A 23,884-nucleotide genomic window follows, 5' to 3' on the forward strand; every position below is an offset into this window, starting at 1 on the left:
GTTGAATCATGAACTAAACATTTTGGTGTCATGTCCCTTTAAGTAAAAAAAAGAATTAAAGTACTAATGATATGGTTTTTTTTGTGAGCTATGTGATTGTTGTGACTGTTTTTAAGAAATCATTTGTTTATATTACTGTAATATACTGGATGATGTAGCTATGGTCATCTTTGTTAATTCAATTCATGTTTGTTTTCTATTCTCCAGATGAAGAATTCTCAAGTTCTACTGTGCTTCTCTCTCATTCTCTGTGGTTTGGTGACAGAATGTTTTGGCTACACTTTAATGGTGATACAAATTGTTCTTACATATTTCTTTTCACTTTAAAATGCTTTTGAAAACATCAGGTGCAATATATAAGTTCAAAACCAGCTAATTGTTTTGTTAAACAGCAAAGTTCTTAAATGTTCATAGGCAATCAGTTAAGCTATACAATACAATAATATATCAGTACATTCAGAAAGTCTACAGTTCTGAAAGTAGTCAGTGGAAGTATTTAATGCATTCATCATCATCATCATCATCATCATGATCATTATTATATTTCATATGTAAAGGTTTACATTATGCAGTGCTTAAACTTAGAGAATACTGGTTTCAATAGGTTGCATTAGAGAGATAGGAGGTGTAGAGATAGGGGCCTATTTAAGAAGGTGCGAGCGGACATGATCAGATATTGCAGGTCATGTCCGCCGCACATTTATAAATGCTGACAGCGTACGCTGTCGGCATTTATCATTGCACCAGCAGTTCTTGTGAACTGCTGGTGCAATGCCACCCCTGCAGATTCGCGGCCAGGGGGGTGTCAATCAATTCGAATGTATTGGATTGGGTTGATTTCTTGCGAGTTCTGTCTGCCTCCTCAGAGCAGGCGGACAGGTTATGGAGCAGCGGTCTTTAGACCGCTGCTTCATAACTTCTGTTTCTGGCGAGTCTGAAGGCTCAGCAGATTCAAATTAAAGCAACAGCAACAACATGATTAAGGTCAATAGCTGACCGAAACGTTGTTATTGTATGCTGTGATGTCTCACCATTAAAGGATTATTTTGATGCATAATGGAGGTGCTGTTGCTTTGATTTGAATCTGCTGTGTTGTTAAGGGATCTGTACAGGATCCCTGCAACGTGCACCTGGCTATTGGACTGTGAGTACTGGGCTACATTTGTTGTGTGAGTCTGAAGGCTCGCCAGAAACACGGGCATCAAGCTCCATACAGAACTTGATAAATATTTTTTTTTTTAACTGTACTGTTGTGGCAATAAGATAACATATCCAAAAAAAGTAATACTATTAGAATTTAGATAGTAGAAATCTAGATAGTAGCTCTTGTTTTTACATTTTCCATCTTTAAAAGTTTTATGCTGTCAATAAGGAACAGATGCTATTGCATTGGTGAAGAAATGTCCAATTCTGTTATAGAAAAATGTAGGTGTGTGTGGGGTTGGGGGGGCATCTGTTGGGTGGAGCATGGTTGCGGTAGCATCAAGAGGGCCCTTAGCCAGGGACCCTGTGAGTTATCTACATTGGAAAGAACAAGTAATCATTGGCACTGAGGTACCTAATGAACTATGCAATGTGGAGACACAAATAATGATACTAATAATGTGACAATGCAGTGTTCGGATAGAGCATGCAATTTAAAGAGACTTTCCAATTTACTTTATCAATTTGTTCTCAGTCTTTTTATATGCACGCTTTCTGTAGAGCCAGCTACTAATGAGCATGCGCTAGAGTTCACAGTATATACATACGTGAGTCTGTGATTGGCTGATAGCTGTCACATGATCAAGGGAGGTGGAAAATTTAACTACATTTTTAAATTTGTCAGAAAAAAATCTTCTGCTCATTTAAAAGTCAGAGTAAGCACTACTGAAATGTCTTTTTATTATGCACATGTTGATTATGCAATTCTGCTGTACTTAATGGTCCTTTAAAGGTATATAACATTATGCACTCGTATCTATATACTGTATTGCTAAATAGTGCTTCTAAGCACATACTAGGTAGAGTACTTACAAATCCCATTTATACTTCTCAAATAACATTTCCACGAACACCTAATCTGGGTAAAGGTACAAAGATAATATAAATGCAGCAGTTCAAGGCTAAGTAAACACTGTTAAAAGGAAATCTGTGACACAAAGGTCTATATCTATATGTTCTTTCACCTACTTCATGTTGGTTAGCAGGTTATGAAACTGTTAAAATGTTTTTTTTTTTCTTTTTTCTCCTACTCTTTTATTTATTACATCTTCCAAACGCTTTATTAGCCCAAAGACAAAAGAGGATGGACTTTGAACAGTGCTGGTTACTTGCTTGGTCCACGTAAGTATTATTTTATTTGTCTCTTAAGTTGTGCACTTAGGTTTGTATCAAGAGAGGAAATAATAAGAGAAATAATATCTTTAAAAACGACAGATTTTAAAATTGAATATAGCGGTTTTTTTTGTTTTTTTTACTGACTTTGGGCCAGATTACAAGTGGTGCGCTATTTCGCTCTCACTCTTGTGCTCTCACTCTTGCGCACACGGCAAGAAGTAAACTTTTAATGCGTGCAGATTTGCGTGCAGATTACAAGTTAAAAAATATTTGTACTCGAGAAAACCCAAACATTTTCTTTCACGATTCAGGTAGAGCATGCAGTTTAAACAGCTTTCTACTTTACTTTTTTTTTTTAAAGCAGGGATGTAAGCTCAGGTGCGTGCGCGTGTCTGGAGCTCTATATGGCAGCAGTTTTGCAAGAAGCTTATCCATTTGCAAGAGCACTAGATGGCAGCACTGTTTACTGTCATGTAGTGCTCCACATACCTACCTAGGTATCTCTTCAACCACAAATGCCATGGGAACAATGCAAATTTGACAACAAAAGTAAATGGAAACTTTTTTAAACTGTGTTCTCTGTCTGAATCACAAATTAAATTTTTTGGGTTTCATATCCCTTTAAATATATGGTTAAAGCAACACTAAACCCACATTTTTTCTTTAATGATTCAGATAGAGCATGCGGTTTTAAGCAATAATTCTCATTTAATAACTATTATTAATTCTAATTTATTCCTATTATCAAGTTTTCTTTGTTCTCTTGCTATCTTTATTTAAAAAGCAGGAATGTAAAGCTTAATAGCTGGCCCATTTTTGGTTGAGAACCTGGGTTATGCTTACTTATTGGTTTGCTAAATGTAGACACCAATAAGCAAGCAATGCTGAACCTAAAATTGTCTGGCTCCAAAGCTTTAATTCCCTGCTTTTTTCCCCAAAAAAATTATTTTATTGAAAAAAAATTTGCATAAGTAAACAAACAATCATCGAACATGAATGTATACAAGGGGTCAATCAGTAAAAAGATAGAAAACAAATACAGGTGTATACAAAGTATCAGATTATAGAAAATATTTGCATAGATACTTTTCGCTGTATCCAAACATTTATCAAACACTGATGCTATGTCACATTATCAACAAGATTCTGTAATGTATCCAATAGAAGCGCGCCTATTATGGACCTTGGTGATATTAAACACAATTACATTCTCAATTTGTATTACATTCTCAATTTATATAGTAGCCAATCCATTTAAAGTCTGTTTGCGGATCATAGGGAAAAAGGAGTGGAAAAGGCTAGGGAGAAAGATAAGGAAGAAAGGAGTCAAAGAGGTGAGGAAGAGGAAGAAAGATGGGGGAAAGAAAAAAAAAGTGATGAGGACCCTCCCTTCTATTTTATAGAGACTAGAGCAGCAGTGGGGAGTCTCATTGTTTATGGAGCCAGTTATCCCATATTAGCCAGTAGGTGTCCAAGTGTCTCTCCATGCTAGCCATGTAATCTACCGCATTGATTTCTGAGAGGCGTGGGGGTTCAAGGGATTTCCAGGCCCGTGCAATGCACAACTTAGTTGCCGTGAATATGTATATTAGCAATCCCCTTGACATCAGCGGCGTATGATTTGTCATTATATGTAGTAGAGCGCTGGCAGGTGGTATTGCAGTAGTAAGTTTTAAGGAATTGCATAGATTCCTGATCTCCGCCCAAAATGAGGATAGTTTTGGGCATTCCCACCAGATGTGTAGGAATTGCATAGATTCCTGATCTCCGCCCAAAATGAGGATAGTTTTGGGCATTCCCACCAGATGTGTAGGTCAGTGCCCATAGCTCCACAACCATGCCAACATAAGGGCGAGGTCTCGGGGTACATTTTAGTAAGTCTGGCTGGGGTTCTATGCCACTTCAAAAGCACTTTGATATATTTTTCCAGCATAGTGACACAGTGTATGGTCTTTTTAGTGAGTGAGATAGCGTTGTCCCAGTCGTGATCAGATAAATTGACATCTATCTCCATAATGCATGCTTTAAATTGCCACGGTACACCTTGGGTAAGGTCTGACAGGAGTAGGCTATAATGAATTGTAAGAGGTTTGGGGTGTTTAGACCCACTTTTCCATCTAATCTCCCATGGAGTAGGTTAGTGAGAAATCCCCAGGCCTTCAAAAAGCTAAGGACTCGGAGAGATTCAAATGGAAACCATGGTGGGGCCGGTTCAAACCAGATAGACACCAGGGTCAAATTAAGAGTTTTGTTTTGGCCAAAAAAATCTTCGACAGTTGAGAATCCCTTCAGTCTCCAATCTCCCGAATGGAAATTTTTAAGGTCCCAAAATAACTCTGCCGTATGATGTACTGCCAAAGGATGGGAGGCAATCAATAGTCGACTCCATAACATTGTGAAGGTAGGGTCTTAGTTTTCTAACATTAGGGACCCAGATTAAATCAGAGAGTTCCAAAACATCTGGTATCTCTGAGGCCTCCAGGAGATACTAGCCCAGTCTATCCTCTTTGATGCCCCATACTGTAACATGAGAAAGCCTTGCTGCCTCGTAGTATGTGAAAATATTAGGTGCAGCTATACCCCCATGGGGGAATGGTCTCTGCAGCGTATTATAGGCTATTCTATGTTCCTTATTTTGCCATATATAGTTAGAGAATAATTTGTGTATGTGAAACAAAGTGGATTATGGAACATTCAGCGGGATGCAGCAAAATAAATATAGCACCTTCGGGATCAAGGACATTTTAACTGAGGCAACCCTCCCTAGCCAGGACAGTTATTTGAAGTCCCATTTCTCCAATAGGTGTTTAAGATTATGGAATAATGAATCATAATTATCGTGGATTAGCTGATACGGATTAGCACTCAGAAGTATCCCTAGGTGTTTAAGGTTCTGTGTTGACCAGGAAAATGGATATAAAGACTGAAGTCTAAGTAGAGTCGGGTGGTCCATCATTATGGGATAGCCTTCTTTCTTTTTATAATTAATTTTATAGTAACTTATTTCGCCAAAGTGGTGAATCACATTAAAGACTACAGGCATGGAAGTCATTGGCTCCGTTAGGAGTAGGGTCACATCATCTGCGAAAAGAACTATTTTCTCTGGAGGAGTTTAGACAGGGACTTCGGTGATCAGGTCGGATTGTCTAATCCTTTGGGCAAAAGGTTCCATTGCGAGCACGAAGATGAGCGGTGAAAGAGGGCATACCTGCCTAGTCCACAATTCCCTGCTTAAATGAAGATAGCAAGAGAACAAAGAAAAGTTGATAGTAGTAGTAAATTAGAAAGTTGCTTAAATTTACATGCAATGGCCTCTATTTATGAAAGTTCTTGCGGACCTGATCCGACAGTGCGGATCAGGTCCGCAAGACCTCGCTGAATGCAGAGAGCAATACTCTCTCCGTATTCAGCATTGCACCAGTAGCTCACAAGAGCTGCTGGTGCAACGCTGCCCCCTGCTGACTCGCGGCCAATCGGCCGCCAGCAGGGAGGTGTCAATCAACCCGATCGTATTCTATCGGGTTGAATTGTGGTGATTCCTGTCCGCCTGCTCAGAGCAGGCGGATAGGGTTATGGAGCAGCAGTCTTTAGACTGCTCCTTCATACCTGCTGTTTCTGGCGAGTCTGAAGACTCGCCAGAAACACGAGCCATCAAGCTCCATTCGGAGCTTGATAGATAGGCCCCTTTATCTGAATCATTAAATAAATAAATAAAATTGGGTTTAGTATCCCTTTAAAGTCAGCTCCAGAGCAGAAATGCCCTACTGAGACCTAGCTGAATCTGGTGAGTCAATGGCAAGAGGCATATGTGTGTAGCCACCTATCACTGGCTAGCACCCAGCAGTGCATTGCTTCTCCTAAACCTTTTCAACAAAGGATACAATGAAAAGTAAAAAGAAAACTCTTAAAATTGCATGTTCCATCCGAATAATGAAAGTTTAATATTGGCTTTAATGTTCCTTTATGGTCTACAAAACTTGTGTTCTCAGGTAATAGAAAATTAAAACATAAATTATCAGAAATATAACACATGTTTGTAAAACGGATATTTTGATTTTGAACAGAAAGACAATTTTGTCTTATACTGGTTTATGTTATAGAAACTTACTGGTTGAAAGCTAAAATTCTACAGCTCTATTGGACGACACTGACACACCTCATTAGCATGAGAATAAATATCTCTGTGCAGGATACATCTGCTTTACAAAATAATAATACAAACATAATTATTTAAAAATCCACATTTTAGAAGCAACAGGAAAATTAGTTATCTAACCCTGGAAAAATAAAGAAAACCACAAAAAAGTTATTTTTGTTAAAAAAAAATTGCTTGGTTGGAGTTAACCTCCATATTATTTCATTAAAATATAACATAAGCTTTTCTTCGTTCACTTGGTATATTTACTTGAAAAAGCAGAAATGTAGGCTTTAGGAGCCGGGCCGTTTTTGGTTCAGACCCTGGATAGCGCTTGCTGATTGGGTACTACATTTAGCCACCAATCAGAAAATGCTACCCAGGTTCTGAACCAAAAATGGGCTGGCTCCTAAGGTTACATTCCTTCATTTCAAATAATGATACCAAGAGAACGAAGAAAAATTGATAATAGGAGTAAATTAGAAAGTTGATTAAAATTCCATGCTCTATCTGAAACCTGTCCTCAGACCTCCCTAACAGGCCGCATTTTGTAGATATATGAACTGGAGCACAGGTGAAATAATCATGGTTATTTTACCTGCTCTCATCCAAGGGTATCATGAAAACCTGGCCATTTGGGGCGGCTTGAGGACAGGTTTGAAAACCAGTGGTTTATCTATACCATGAAAGAAAAACAAATAAAGCCATTACAGCATAAAAACAATATTAATAATTATCTGATCTAGTTTTGCAATGGGTGTGTTTTTTTTAATATACCCTGTTTAGCTTTAGTTTTATAGAGGATGCAACAATTGATAGTGAATGCTGTGTTTGTTATGCAGTCACAGATGATACCAGTGATGTCTAATATGTTCTTAAAATGTAATGAATCCATTTGACATGTTTGTGTAATCTCTAGGATCAGAATCTTACTATTCATTTAAAGGGATAATAAAGTCCAAATTAAACTTTCATGAATCAGATAGGGCATGTAATTGTAAACAACTTTTCAATTTACTTTTATAATCAAATTTGCTTTGTTCACTTGGTATTTTTTGTTGAAGGCTAATCCTAAATAAGCTCATAGGTTGATTTCTAACCACTAATTGCCTGAAATGCAAGTTTGTAAACAGCACTTAGATAAGGAGGCAGTCTGCAGAGGCTTAGATACAAGGTGATCACAGAGGTAAAAAGTATATTAAATAAAAAAAAAATATTTCATGATTCAGATAGAGCATGGCATTTTAAGCAACTTTCTAATTTACACCTATTATCAATTTTTCTTCGTTCTCTTGCTATCTTTATTTTAAAAGCAGGAATGTAAATCTTAGCAGCCAGTCCATTTAGGTTCAGCACCATGGATAGGGCTTGCTTATTTGAGGCTTACATTTACCCACCAATAAGCAAGCATAACCCAGGTCCTGAACCAAAAATGGGCTGGCTCTTATGCATCACATTCCTGCTTTTTAAATAAAGATAGCAAGAGAACGAAGAAAAATTGATAATAGGAGTAAATTAGAAAGTTGCTTAAAATTGCATGCTCTTTCTTAATCATGAAAGAAAACATTCAGGTTTAGTGTCCCTTTAATATAACAGTATTGGTTTTGCAAAACTTGGAAATAGGTAACAAAGGGATTATCTCTATTTTTAAACAATACGCTTTTTTGAGTAGCCTACCTCTTTAATTGTTATTGGCCATTTATTAGCCTGCAGTCAAGCAAGAGACATTATATTTTTATTAGTTTATTTTTCACTGTGCAACACTTCTGTGAAACTGCTCACACATTCTTAGTTTTTTTTTCTCTTACAGTATAGTCATGAGGAAATATAAATCATAAAATAATTTTGGATTATTTTAATCTCATGTTACTAACCCAGATAACTGTGCCACCTTTCTTGGAGAAAATACAATGCTTATTAGCATACGTTTGTATAAGTTATTATACAGTGGAACTCAGAAACTAAAGCTGTTAGAACTGATTTTAAAGGGACATGAAACCCAATTTATTTTCCTTAGTCAGATCATATCATTTTAAACAACTTTCCAATTTACTAATTCACTAATGTGAGCTAGCTAAAAAGCCAATCACAAGAGGCATATATGTGCAGCCACCAACCAGGAGCTTCTGAACCTACCTAGGTATACTTTTCAACAAAGGACACAAAGAGAACAAAACAAGATAAAATACAAAAAAAATTGGAGAGTTATTTAAAATTGCATGTTCTCTCTCAATTATCAAAGGAAAAAAATGAGTTTCATTTTCTTTTAAATACTCATTTGTTTTAAATTAGATTTCAAATACTTATATGATGTTTGACTGTTACAGGGTCCTTATTAGTTTCACTATTATCGTAATTGAGCTGAAATGTACAAATATATAAATATTATGCATATATATGTGTGCACATATATATATATATATTCTAAATTTGGGTTGTCTAATTAATAGGCTAAAGTTTGCATCAATACTGCAGTATAGTTCTGTGACTCCTGCTTGTTAACCTTTTCAAAATGTTCTCATTACATTATTGTTTGTTGTCATTTGAAGTTGATAAACTTAAATGTTGCTACATGTATATTGCCAGCCAACACTTCAATATTAAAATGTAACATTGATCTAAAAGTCACAGTTATGATGTTAAGGGTGTTGCTTGTTGGGGTCAATACATTACAATTTGCAGACTACATTATTTTTAGAGGTTTATCAGAGATGTTTGTGAATTGAAAGGAAAAAGCAGAATGCAATTAAAAAGGTCCTTAAAACAAAACTCTAGCTATAGTAACAATTTATACTAAAATGGACTAATAACATATAAGCCCTTATGTCAACATGGTCCATGTCATTTTTCATAGAGTGCGAAATTACAGGATGTGCAGGAATATTTGAAGGGGACATATAACTAGAAAATGAAGTATATATCCATAAGAAAAGGGGGTAACAAGATCAGATGCAGAATATGTATGGTGGAGGTTTAATCAGAAATGGTGAGAAGAGTGTTTAGTTTATAGTAGAGTGAGGTCTACAAGCAGAAAGTGCACGGTATAGAAATGATAAATAGAGCTAATGTATGTAGAGTTTATATGCAAATATAGAGAAGGTGTCAGTGGTAGAGGAAACCCTCTGAGGGCACAAGTGGGCATAGAGATTGCTTGAATGTATATGGGAGACAAGAACATATTAAATGAATGGGCTGTTGCATAGAAAGAGTGAGAATATAATGTGGACTTGAGACCTTTTGAGAGACAGTAGCTTAAAGATGGAGTCTAAACACCAAGGTCCAACTTTCTAAACAACCTTTCTTTAAAAAGGAAAGTCAGATAAGGCTGACTCAGGAAAAAAGAAGTCAGATAAGGCTGACTCGGGAAAAAGGAAGTCAGATAAGGCTGACTCAATACAGGAACATTAATTCATCCAAAATCATCACTATAAACCACTGGTTTTCAAACCTGTCCTCAGGCCTCCCCAATAGGCCAGGTTTTCAGGATTGATAACATAACAGATGACAATTATGAAAGTAAAAACATCTGGACCAATTTGGAACTAACTAAGATATGTTTTCCAGGTTCAATGCATTTAAAGTTGTTCTAAACCGGCTTTGCTACCCACTTACAAGCGATTTGAATTTCAATGTAATATTTGTATTTAATTGTCTCTTTCTGTCCAAATTGTGAATTGCCATCTGTATTTGTTCACTGTTAACACAAATAGAGTTTGTTGAAGTTATAGAATTAATGCCTTCATTTGCAAATAAGTATATGAAAAGCATGCAGCAGGATTTTGTCAGTGTTTTGTGTATATCTGACTTTCTCTACTAGTAAATCAGCTGTAAAAGTTGGGACTTGGTCAATAGACCCGATAGTGGGTTAGATTATGAGTGAAGCAGTATTTAATGCTCCCGCTAGCGAGCTAATTCTGCGAGAAGTACATTTTTTTGAGCGCATCTGGCAGCGCTCGTATTACAAATTGAAAATTAAAAGTTTTCGCTTGTGTGCTAAACCCGACCCATGCAAGAAGCCAAAGTTAAAATATCACAACCGCATTAGCATCATTTCCCTCATAGACTTCAATAGAGCATGAAAAGTGGGGGGAAAACATAACACCCCACTCACTCGCAATTTAAATACATATGTACACACATACATTTACATAGTTAGACGTGTATGTTTGTATCTCTATGTTAAAGACTTTACAGCCCTTTTTTTCTAAAACCTTTTTTCAAAATATTTTTTATTAGATAGTGTTATTATGAGTGTACTTTGTACTTTTTGTGACACTTTTTATTCAAGCGTAAAAGTTAACCAGAGCTATCACAGCAAGTTAAATTCAATTACACTCAAGTGATTGTGTTTACTTTCAACCTGTATTATGCGCGCTACTTCCGATGTGCGCAAAGAGCCACAATAAACCCGATATCACCCGGGCGCAAGAGTTAGCGCACCACTCGTAATCTAGCCCAGTATAGGGATACAGAGAGTCTAGGCAGAGACGGACAATAATTTCGGCAAGACACATGCTTAGAATTATTGTTTTGAGACATGCAGAGAAGATAATTTTATGGTTAGGATATGCAAAGAGAGAGATAGGTAGGAATAATAGACCGTTTGAGAGATAAGATATGAACATAAAGAAAGACTGTGGACTGCTAAATTCACTAAGCGGTCTCTCCAGCCTCTCCAGTTTCACCAACTTCTTTGCAGCTTCTTTACTAATGAATGGAGAAATGAGTGAATGTTGTTCTATGCATCTTTTTCACTGAGATAGAATTCACAAACTGAAAAGGCTGGCACAGCTATTCTGCCTCCTGACTGACAGAACAAACAAAAAGCTGTGGGCTGCTTGCGTTTCATGCAAACTAATGATTTATAACACTTAAGACAAGCTTCCCAATAGTCACAATAGAAAACACATTGTCATTATCATCTAATATGTGTAGAGCTTCATGTATTTCTAGTCTTAATGAAATGGGACTAGCTAGAAGGCAAAATGTGACTGGGGACAGACTTCTTTCTCTATTGTCCAAAAGGCTCTTCCAAAGGTCTTGCTCTCATCCTGTTTTAGGTCCTGCCATTAGGAGAGGCAGCTCACGAGTCCAGGGAACGGAAATTCAAAGGGTCAGAAAAAACAGTAAGACCTTTCTCATCAATACCACATAGCAAGCTGCTCCTATGCCATGAAATATGTAGATATCTCTGTTATGCATAAAATGTCCATGTACACTATAAAACTCAGTGCTTGTTTCAAGCAATTACACCTAGTGAAAAACTGGGTAAAGTTCACCATAAATATGTAACTTCTGTCATAAATACTGCATACAAACAGGATTTGTAAGATATGTAATAGAAAATATTATTCTAATAACATGTTTATTTTTAGCTTTGTATTTGCAGTTTTATTAGTAATTTAAGACTGAATACTAGTGTTAACATGAGGATTTTGATGGAATACATGTACATTTTCCTACTTCTTGATTCTGTTTTTATAATGTATATTAGTAGTTGATCAAGTTGTCTTTCCATATCAAAGCACATTCTCTTAGTGTGCATGCGCGAAACGCGTCAGCAGCAGGAGCTTTACCTTTGTATTGGATGTCTCCTAACTGAATAAACTTTTAACTGCACTGGCATTTTGGATCCAGTGTTTTTCTTTCCTTGTTTCTTACTTAATTGTCTTCTTGAAAAGTTTTTTTTTTGCTTTATAGAGACCATTCAGCTGTAGTTTAAAGGGACAGTAAAGTCAAATGGTTTAGATACAGCAAGCAATTTTAAACAACTTTCAAATTTACTTCTATTATCAAATTTTAATAATTTTGTTGGTATTTTATGTTGAATCATAAACCTAGGAGTAACAATGGTGACTAGCTGAACCAGTAGCAAACCTACTCTACAGAGGGTCTTAGTGCCATTTTGTTTTGGGCCATCCAGGTGACTCAGTAGTAAGCAATATAGTAATAATATACCTGCTTCTCTGTATAGTGATTTTGGGGATAAATGGATAGATAGATAGATAGATAGATAGATAGACTGGCAACCTACACAAATAAAAGGTTCCCCTGCATTAGGATTGTAGATATTTTGCACATGCTCCCTAGCTGGAATTGAGTATGAAGTTTGAAAAGGGGTGTTTTTGTGATATCATGTGGTTGTATGGTATGAGGAGTTGTGCAATTACTTTCTGCAACACAGCTGAATACATATTAATTCAATTTAGTTTGTGGATAGCTCTAGGTACATGGATTGTACTATGGTAAAAAGTGTTGTGAATATGTTTTGAGATATTTACATTGAAAGCCATTTCACTGTATTAGAGAACACTTTCACACAGGTGTTAACATTATTTGTGGTAGCTTTGAGAACCAAGATCTGTTTCTTGTAGCAGTGTACAAAAAACAGCAAAAAGTCTGTGCGCTGGATATAGACCAAACTTCACATAGAAAACAGGTTATCCCAAAAAACCTGATAAATTACTATATATAAAAAAAGGGTTCTTATATGTGTGCGCCTGTGTATCAAACACTGGCTAAAGATCTATCAAAACAAATGGCAATATATAGGTAACGTTTCTAATAAACCGTTATAAATAAAATAATGTAAATTAAATAAAATAACCAATTGTAAATAACTAACACTGATAATGCTGGTTATAATAACATTCCATTTATTCACATAAAAACAGGTGATAAATCTAATAACATGTGTCTAGCTGTGTTGGTACCAACAGTATAGTGTGTGCTCAAAGACAATGTAACATTTTTTAAAAAACTTTTTATAAAACCTAGTATAGCTTTGAAAATATATATAATACAATTTAACATAATAAAAATATATATTTCTTTCCAACAAATTGTATTATAATCACGGGTAGGTGGGGTTATTTGTGTCTAGAACACATTAGTATTGCAGTTTGTTTTCGGTCTTTGATATAGCTGTTTTGTTAAAGCTGATGTGATTAGCATATATATGCCCCAGTCTTTCAGTTATTTGTAAACTCCTTTAGTAACTAAGTGTTAGAGTCTTGTACTTAAATTATAATCTCCTTTAGTACCTTATCGTTGGTTTCTTTAGATGCTGATTCTCCTTTACGTGTGCAATAGGGTTTTTTTTCTTTTTATGTGGAGCTCCAGCAAGTGCTTGGCAAAACAATCCTAGAACGCCATAAAAAAATTTTTTGAAAAATCTAAGGCCTAGATTTAGACTTGGGCGGTAGCCGTCAAAACCAGCGTTAGAGGGTCCTAACGCTGGTTTTTACCGCCCTCTGGTATTTGGAGCCAGTCATTAAAGGGTCTAACGCTCACTTTCCAGCCGTGACTTTTCCATACCGCAGATCCCCTTACGTCAATTGCGTATCCTATCTTTTCAATGGGATCTTTCTAACGCTGGTATTTAGAGTCTTGGCTGAAGTGAGCGTTAGAAATCTAACGACAAGACTCCAGCCGCAGAAAAAAGTCAGGAGTTAAGAGCTTTTTGGGCTAACGCCGGTTTATAAAGCTCTTAACTACTGTGCTCTAATGTACACTAACACCCATAAACTACCTATGTACCCCTAAACCGAGGTCCCCCCACATCGCCGCCACTCTATTAAAATTTTTTAACCCCTAATCTGCCGAACGCACACCGCTGCCACCTACAATATCCCTATGAACCCCTAATCTGCTGCCCCTAACACCGCCGACCCCTATATTATATTTATTAACCCCTAATCTGCCCCCCTCAATGTCGCCTCCACCTGCCTACACTTATTAACCCCTAATCTGCCGAGCGGACCGCACCGCTACTATAATAAAGTTATTAACCCCTAATCCGCCTCACTCCCGCCTCAATAACCCTATAATAAATAGTATTAACCCCTAATCTGCCCTCCCTAACATCGCCGACACCTAACTTCAATTATTAACCCCTAATCTGCCGACCGAATCTCGCCGCTACTGTAATAAATGGATTAACCCCTAAAGCTAAGTCTAACCCTAACACTAACACCCCCCAAGTTAAATATAATTTAAATCTAACGAAATAAATTAACTCTTATTAAATAAATTATTCCTATTTAAAGCTAAATACTTACCTGTAAAATAAACCCTAATATAGCTACAATATAAATTATAATTATATTGTAGCTATTTTTGGATTTATATTTATTTTACAGGTAACTTTGTATTTATTTTAACCAGGTGCAATAGCTATTAAATAGTTAATAACTATTTAATAGCTACCTAGTTAAAATAATTACAAAATTACCTGTAAAATAAATCCTAACCTAAGTTACAATTAAACCTAACACTACACTATCAATAAATTAATTAAATAAAACACCTACAAATAAATACAAATAAATAAACTAACTAAAGTACAAAAAATAAAAAAGAACTAAGTTACAAAAAATAAAAAAATATTTACAAACATTAGAAAAAAATTACAACAATTTTAAACTAATTACACCTACTCTAAGCCCCCTAATAAAATAACAAAGACCCCCAAAATAAAAAAATGCCCTACCCTATTCTAAATTACAAAAGTTCAAAGCTCTTTTACCTTACCAGCCCTTAAAAGGGCCCTTTGCGGGGCATGCCCCAAAGAATTCAGCTCTTTTGCCTGTAAAAAAAACATACAATACCCCCCCCCAACATTACAACCCACCACCCACATACCCCTAATCTAACCCAAACCCCCCTTAAATAAACCTAACATTAAGCCCCTGAAGATCTTCCTACCTTGTCTTCACCATGCCAGGTATCACCGATCGTTCCAGGCTCCAAAATCTTCATCCAAGCCCAAGCGGGGGCTGGCGATCCATAATCCGGCGGCTGAAGAGGTCCAGAAGAGGCTCCAAAGTCTTCATCCTATCCGGGAAGAAGAGGCGATCCGGACCGGCAACCATCTTGATCCAAGCGGCATCTTCTATCTTCATCTGATGACGACCGGCTCCATCTTGAAGACCTCCACCGCGGACCCATCTTCTTCTTCCGACGACTTCCCGACGAATGACGGTTCCTTTAAGGGATGTCATCCAAGATGGCATCCCTCGAATTCCGATTGGCTGATAGGATTCTATCAGCCAATCGGAATTAAGGTAGGAAAATTCTGATTGGCTGATGGAATCAGCCAATCAGAATCAAGTTCAATCCGATTGGCTGATCCGATCAGCCAATCAGATTGAGCTTGCATTCTATTGGCTGATCGGAACAGTTGCGGCGGAGTCCGGGAGCGGCGGTTTAGGGGGTAATAACTTTATTTAGTTGCGGCGGTGTAGGAGGGGGCAGGATTGGGGTTAATAAATTTATTATAGTTGCGGCGGTGTAGGGGGGGCAAGATGGCTGCCGGTCCGGATCGCCTCTTCTTCCCGGATAGGATGAAGACTTCAGAGCCTCTTCTGGACCTCTTCAGCCGCCGGATTATGGATTGCCAGCCCCCGCTTGGGCTTGGATGAAGATTTTGGAGCCTGGAACGATCGGTGATACCTGGCATGGTGAAGACTAGGTAGGAAGATCTTCAGGGGCTTAGTGTTAGGTTTATTTAAGGGGGGTTTGGGTTAGATTAGGGGTATGTGGGTGGTGGGTTGTAATGTTGGGGGGGGTATTGTATGTTTTTTTTTACAGGCAAAAGAGCTGAATTCTTTGGGGCATGCCCGGCAAAGGGCCCTTTTAAGGGCTGGTAAGGTAAAAGAGCTTTGAACTTTTGTAATTTAGAATAGGGTAGGGCATTTTTTTATTTTGGGGGTCTTTGTTATTTTATTAGGGGGCTTAGAGTAGGTGTAATTAGTTTAAAATTGTTGTAATATTTTTCTTATGTTTGTAAATATTTTTTTATTTTTTGTAACTTAGTTCTTTTTTATTTTTGTACTTTAGTTAGTTTATTTAATTGTATTTATTTGTAGGAATTTTATTTAATTTATTTATTGATAGTGTAGTGTTAGGTTTAATTGTAGATAATTGTAGGTATTTTATTTAATTAATTTATTGATAGTGTAGTGTTAGGTTTAATTGTAACTTAGGTTAGGATTTATTTTACAGGTAATTTTGTAATTATTTTAACTAGGTAGCTATTAAATAGTTATTAACTATTTAATAGCTATTGTACCTGGTTAAAATAAATACAAAGTTGCCTGTAAAATAAATATTAATCCTAAAATAGCTACAATATAATTATAATTTATATTGTAGCTATATTAGGGTTTATTTTACAGGTAAGTATTTAGATTTAAATAGGAATAATTTATTTAATAAGAGTTAATTTATTTCGTTAGATAAAAATTATATTTAACTTAGGGGGGTGTTAGGGTTAGACTTAGCTTTAGGGGTTAATACATTTATTATAGTAGCGGTGAGCTCCGATCGGCAGATTAGGGGTTAATTATTGTAGGTAGCTGGCGGCGACGTTGTGGGGGGCAGATTAGGGGTTAATAAATATAATATAGGGGTCGGCGGTGTTAGGGGCAGCAGATTAGGGGTACATAGGTATAATGTAGGTAGCGGCGGTATACGGAGCGGCAGATTAGGGGTTAAAAAAAATATGCAGGTGTCAGCGATAGATTAGGGGTTAATAAGTGTAAGGCTAGGGGTGTTTAGACTCGGGGTACATGTTAGAGTGTTAGGTGCAGAGGTAGGAAGTGTTTCCCCATAGAAAACAATGGGGCTGCGTTAAGAGCTGAACGCTGCTTTTTTGCAGGTGTTAGGTTTTTTTTCAGCTCAAACTGCCCCATTGTTTTCTATGGGGATATCGTGCACGAGCACGTTTTTGAAGCTGGCCGCGTCCGTAAGCACCGCTGGTATCTAGAGTTGTAGTGGCGTTAAATTATGCTCTACGCACTGAAAACCCAGCCCTTCTGTGAACTCTAAATACCAGCGGTATTTAAAAGGTGCGGGAGAAAAAAAGCAAGCGTAGCTAACGCACCCCTTTGGCCGCCAAACTCTAAATCTAGCCGTAAGAAAATTGTAGGAAAGTCTAAAAAAACAATAGTGTTAAAATGTAAAATTAGGAAAAAATGTATGAAAAAAATTTATGAAAATTATTTTAAATTTTTTTTTTGTTTCATGGGATATTATGTACATATATATATAAAAAACATATTATATATTGTAGAAAAGATAGTTTCAACTGTTTATATTCATTCTAAAGAATATATACATGACAAACCCTTCTCATCATGTCGGGGGCTCGACGATCAAACACTCTTTTCTGCGATTCTCACTACAGGCCGGGGATCATTGATGGTCTAGTGCTTTGCATTCCCAGGCCGGTGACATTACGTACGCATGTAGTGATGTCACAAAGAGGGCTGAACCAGGATACACTGGTAGCAGCAAGGGAGTTTATTGGTGGAGGATTTTCAAAACCAAATCTCAGTTCCCATAGCAGCTACAAACCCCCAAGACCCCTCATTTGAAAGAGACTTGTCTGCTCTTTCAAATGGTGGTTGTCTTCGAGTAGTACCACGCAAAAGATCTTTTAAAAATAAAGTATAAAAAACACACATGGGGATTTGCTTGGGGATATTACATTATACGCACACACAAAAATCTGGTGTGTCTAGAGCCCTAATAAAGTTTATTTTATTGTAGAGAAGTCCCTCTTTTAAAAAAGTATATGAATTTTGTCTGTAAGTCAGGTGATCACTGTGGTAGAAGGGAACACCTTGCAAGAAAAAAAGTGCTTTTATTTCTGTACTACACAATTGAGCTTCTCTAATCTATATTATAACCACCAAAAGCTCATATGGGCCCCTAAGTTGAAAGTAAAAAGTTATCAAGTGAGCAAAAGACTCAGAAGTGCTAACTTTAGGACTTCGGATATCGTGGCCACGCTAACTCCTCCCCATAGAATTTGATGGGAAGCGCTATAAAAAATTATTATATATCGCTCACACGTTAAACCTGATGGCTCGTTAGGAATACTTCAGCTTCCTATGTTCTTCGCATTCAAGAATATTTTCTCTTTATTTTTATATATATACAGACAAAAATATTGTCCCTCCTGCATTTCTGTCAGATAATGCACCACTTTGCCCAGAAAATTGTTGCAATTACAAATGTTTAGACATTCTTAAGTTTATCTCTTTTGTTTGTATTGATATGACACAAAAAAAGTGGAGAAAAAAAAGCCAAATCTCACACATTCCATGCAAAACTCCTAAAATGGAATGGACAAAATTATTGGTGCATTATCTGACAGATATATGACTGTGTATATATATATATATATGATTTTTCTTTGTAAAATATATGTTTATACCTACTGTATATATCTATATGAAAATATACAGTATATATATATATATATATATATATATGTATATATATATTATATATAGATACAGTATATATAGAAGTATCTATTTTAAAATAAAGAAATACAAAATTCTAAGTAAAGAACATCCGAATGTAAAGTCGTTCTTTTAAAAACCTATTAAAACATATAAAATATATATGTGCACATACACTTTTAAGCATATAAACATTTAAATACACATGTAAACACATATATAGACCTCTATTAAAACACACATACGCATATTTAGACATATTTATAAACGTTGGAGCCCTTCCCAGTCAAACACTTTGCCATATACCATATCCCTATTTAACCCTTTTAAAACCTGTTTTTCAATATTACAATTATATTTTTAATTTATAAATTGCATATATGTGTAATAGTTCAATTTAATATGTTTTTGATGTTTTTAGTAAAAAAATAATAATTATACTTTACTACAGGAGGCCCATTTATCAAGCTCCGAATGGAGCTTGAGGGCCCGTGTTTCTGGCGAGTATTCAGACTCGCCAGAAACAGCAGTTATGAAGCAGCGGTCTAAAGACCGCTGCTCCATAACCCTGTCCGCCTGCTCTGATGAGGCGGACAGGAATTGCCACAATTCAACCAGATCGAGTATGATCAGGTTGATTGACACCTCCCTGTTGACGGCCGATTGGCTGTGAGTCTGCAGGGGGCGGCGTTGCACCAGCAGCTCTTGTGAGCTGCTGGTGCAATGCTGAATACGGAGAGAGTATTGCTCTCCGCATTCAGCGATGTCTGTCGGACCTGATCCGCACTGTCGGATCAGGTCCGACAGACATTTGATAATTCGGTCTCCAGGTCTCAAGTTGTGTTAAATATTCTCGTGCAGTTTCAGATTTTGCTTGAGCGTAAACTATAAATTTCAATTATGACTTTCAATACCAGCGCAATTTAGCATAGTCCCAATATCCATTGAAAATATAGGTTGCTCTAGAGCAATGTTGGCCAGGTTAAGCCTCCTCTGGTGAATGCACTTTACTATGGACTTAATTAATTAAAATTGCATGCTAATATTATCGTGGTCCAGCGATATTGCTATTATGTCCAGCACTATCATTAGTGCTCCACTTGTAATCTGGTTCATGGATAGGGATCTTTTTGCCAATGTGCCCACCTGACCAGTTTCGCAAAGAAAACTAACCCTTTCCCAAATTACCCAACTGCACCACAAATACTCAGCTAACACTTTGGACCTTTCTACCTCTATCCTTGGTTGCCAAGTCATACTCCAGACAAGACAGACTCAACTCTGCCTTGAAAGTAATTTTTTTGCATGTGAGCGTAAACTGATAAAAACTAAAGGACTTTAGATATCACGACCACGTCAACTTATTCTTCCCATAGACTTCACGGGAGAGCACAGAAATAAAAAACCTAACAATTATTGCTTGCGCACTAACTTAACACCATATTAAACTCACAGCACTATACCGACAGGAGTTATTAATATTTCACATTCCAATGTTCTTCACATACAGGAAAATTTTATTTTATATATATATATATATATATATACCCATACGTATATATTCGTAGAGATTCTGTATATAGGTATAGATATCTATTTTACATTTACAGCATCAGATATATATTAATATATATTTATAAATACAAAGAACATTTTCTTCTATGTGAAGAACATTGGAATGTAAAATATACGTAATGCACTTCGGTTTCTTGCTGCAGGTTGGGTTAGCGCACATGAAGAATTAGTTAACTTAAGGCGTGTTATGTTAATATTAAGGGCTAGATTACAAGTGGAATGCTAATTTATTGTGCGCTCGTAAACGGGCACATCTGCTAATTTACAGGCGCACAACAAATAACCATATTAGTCTATTAAGATCAAAATCAATTTTCAATATGCCTATTATTTACCATCACTTTAAATATGTGAAAGTTAAAAATAATTTTACAGATCAATGTAAATTTACATTTTACTGTGGATTTTTAATACAGATTTCCATACGTATTACTAATATGCTGCAATTTTTACAGCATATATCTAATGCGACTTTTGATTTCATTGAGCACTTTACTGTATGTAAGTGCCTCTCCTTCACATACAGATATTTAGGCTACGCCCCTTCGCAAGATAACAGCTATCAAGGTAAAATGTACCTTTAGGGAATCCAGTAAAGGACTTTGTAGCACTGATGGATATTTTTAAGGAATTTCACATTACTGGTATCGGCGTATGGGAGCGTATTTGTACGCAAACTGCTTCAAAATATGCAGCAAGTTTTTTTAAATAAAGGCCGTAGAGAATCAGGTGCTATATCACTATAGTTATAGTTATGTTTTCTCATCACTGTATGTATATAAATGTAATTAGTGAATGCTTCATTATTTTATTTGTAGGTCTTTTGCATTGACAAGTACTAGTGCCCCCTCTCTTTTTGACTGTAAAACCCTGTCTGCCCTACCCTTCATATATAGTTCCTGTAGATACCTCTGCAGTCCATATTATAGCATAGTAAGCTTGTCACCACTTCAGCTACACATATACACCACGCAACTCATATACAGATACCTGTCTTTTAATTACAACATAGTTTAAGAAGGCCTGTAATGGAGAATAATTATGTATCTATATGTGTGCTACAAAGAACATGTTTTATTTTACCTGTACACATTTAACGTTAATATTCATATCACAAATGTAACCTTTCACCATTTTATTTATGGAACTTCAATGTATATAAATATATATATAAATATACAGATTGAAATTTATATGTATATTTGGAAATTTCCATTGGTCTTTTAGGGCCAGTGAGAATGGGGCCTATTACTATAATGTGTGTGTATATTTATGTCCTTGTAGATCTACAAGGTAATCTGACCTGTTTCCCCTCATGTGTCTGTTTTTGTGGTATTTTACTTTAACTACCTCCGTGTACTTTTTTTTTTTTTTTAAACAGAGCCATTGAGGTAGACTCAGTATACAGTCACAAGTTTGTTATCTTCTATTACTCAGCACATGTATGTATACAAATGGTGACAGAATATGAGTTTAACCTTCTCCTTTTGTTTTGGGCAGATGCTCATCGAACTCTGACTGATAAAGTAGGAACAGCTGGGAAAAGGGAGACAGAGGAAGACATGTACAAACCTGCAAGAGAGGTGTACAGTAAGTTAAACAAGCCAGAGATCTTTTTTTTTGTGTTATATAATATCTGGCTCTTCTATCACAAACATTTATAATCTTTTCAAGAGTGTTGTTGCTATTTTATTGCATGTAGACTCCATATCACGTTGTGTTTGTGCACCTCTATCCAACTAATACATTCTCCACATAAGCAAGTCACATTAGCCAACCCCATCACAGGGAATTTTAGATCTTCCATCATATTCCTCAAGTAGATAAATATTGAGGCTGAATTTATGGACATGAAATTACTATATAGTAATAATAATAGATTTGCTATTGCTGTTACAGTATATTGTTTATACTTTTAATCACTGTTCTTATGCAGGTAACCAACTCTATTCTCTGGATGAAAACACAATTCAAACTGTCCTTGATTTCCTCTCCTACCTTCGTCTTAAAGGTACCCTTGTTTAACATTTGCTTTTAAATGTATTTTACTTGTGTTTTGGTTACCCATTTATTAGTACATATAGGGCTAGATTATAAGTGGCTCCTTAACTGTTGTGCCCAAGTGAAAAGAGGTTTATCGCGGCTTTCAGCATGCATTGGAAGCAGCGCTTGTATTACAGATTGAAAGTAAATGCGTTCGCTCGAGTGCAATTGAATTTAACGCACGTCGGGATAGCATGACTTCAGAGCTTTGGTTAACTGTACGATCAGCTAAAAAGATTTACAAAACACATCATGATATTAAAAAGTACAGTTACAATCATATCAACACTATCTCGAAAAAATATATTAAAACATTGTATAAAAAAAGTTATAAGGGCTCAAAGATATGAGGTCTCAAGTGTTAGAAATAAAGGAATTCAAATTTCTTTAACATACATACTGTACATACTGTACATACATACACAATGTCTAAATATGTATATAAATATATATATGTATATATGTATTCATACACATATAAACACATACATATATATATATATATATATATATATATATATATATATATATATATATATATATATATATATATATATATATATATATATATATATATATATATATATATATATATAAATAAAAAAATAAAAGGAGAACAGAACAGGTGCATCAATTAGCAGTGATCAAGTGCGTGAAGCACGAAACGTTTGCTGTTTTTTGCACCTGTTCTTTTACTTGTATTTTGCACAACTGTGCTGACCACTTTTTACATATTTTGCATGTTTTTAATCATGTTGGAATAAAGCTGAACTTTTAACTTTTTCTGGGCTTGGAGCGCTGTTTTTTTTGTTCCCTCTCTGGGATTCCATATATATATAGTTCATTGGAGCCCTTTGCAGTCAAGTAGCTAAAAACATGAAAAGTCATATTTAAGCAATTTTCCTATTTATTAAAGTATTTAACTGTGTACATACTGTAAATATTTCACATTCCAATGTTCTTCCATGGTACCCTAGACCTATTAAATACTGCACTAAGATTGGTTGATATATGTAGGAGCTAATTCGTATTTATGTATTTATATGTGTATATATGTATTTACAGACATATATACACATATAAACACATAAATACATATGTATACATATATATACTTTTTTTTCTCTATCTATCTATCTATCTATCTATCTATCTATCTATCTATCTATACATTGGGGCCCTTTACAGTTAAGTAGATGAAAACATATAAAATCATATTTAGGCAATATTCATTTTTAATAAAGTGTTTAACTATGTATTTACTGTAAATAGTATACATTTCAATGTCACTGGCAAGTGAAAGAAAAACTAGCTGCCAATAATAGGCAGCCAAATGGGGTATATAAACCAACATCATGTGACGTGCTAATAGTGTATTTGTAGAATGATGGGAGCAGTGGTATTGAGGCAAGAGCACATTACACAGTAATTATACAGATTAAACACTGCAGAAAAATAATGTTTTCAGTTGAATTAAAATATTTTATTTTCCTCCTTAGAACTTGGTGGTCTGGATCACAATGGCATGCTGATTTCTGAAGAATCTACTCAGCCATAA

At 35.9% G+C, this 23,884-nt stretch overlaps 1 protein-coding gene across 1 annotated transcript; it reads left to right on the plus strand.

Annotated features, from left to right (window-relative positions):
• Window positions 1-207: 207 nt before the first annotated feature.
• Window positions 208-23,884, plus strand: GAL (galanin and GMAP prepropeptide). Its single transcript, XM_053691049.1, has 5 exons — window positions 208-288; window positions 2,271-2,325; window positions 21,784-21,873; window positions 22,220-22,294; window positions 23,826-23,884. Exons 1-5 carry the CDS (start codon window positions 208-210, stop codon window positions 23,882-23,884), a joined length of 360 nt encoding a protein of 119 aa, XP_053547024.1.

Source organism: Bombina bombina, chromosome 8 (assembly GCF_027579735.1).
Source record: "Bombina bombina isolate aBomBom1 chromosome 8, aBomBom1.pri, whole genome shotgun sequence".
Lineage (NCBI taxonomy): Eukaryota > Metazoa > Chordata > Amphibia > Anura > Bombinatoridae > Bombina > Bombina bombina.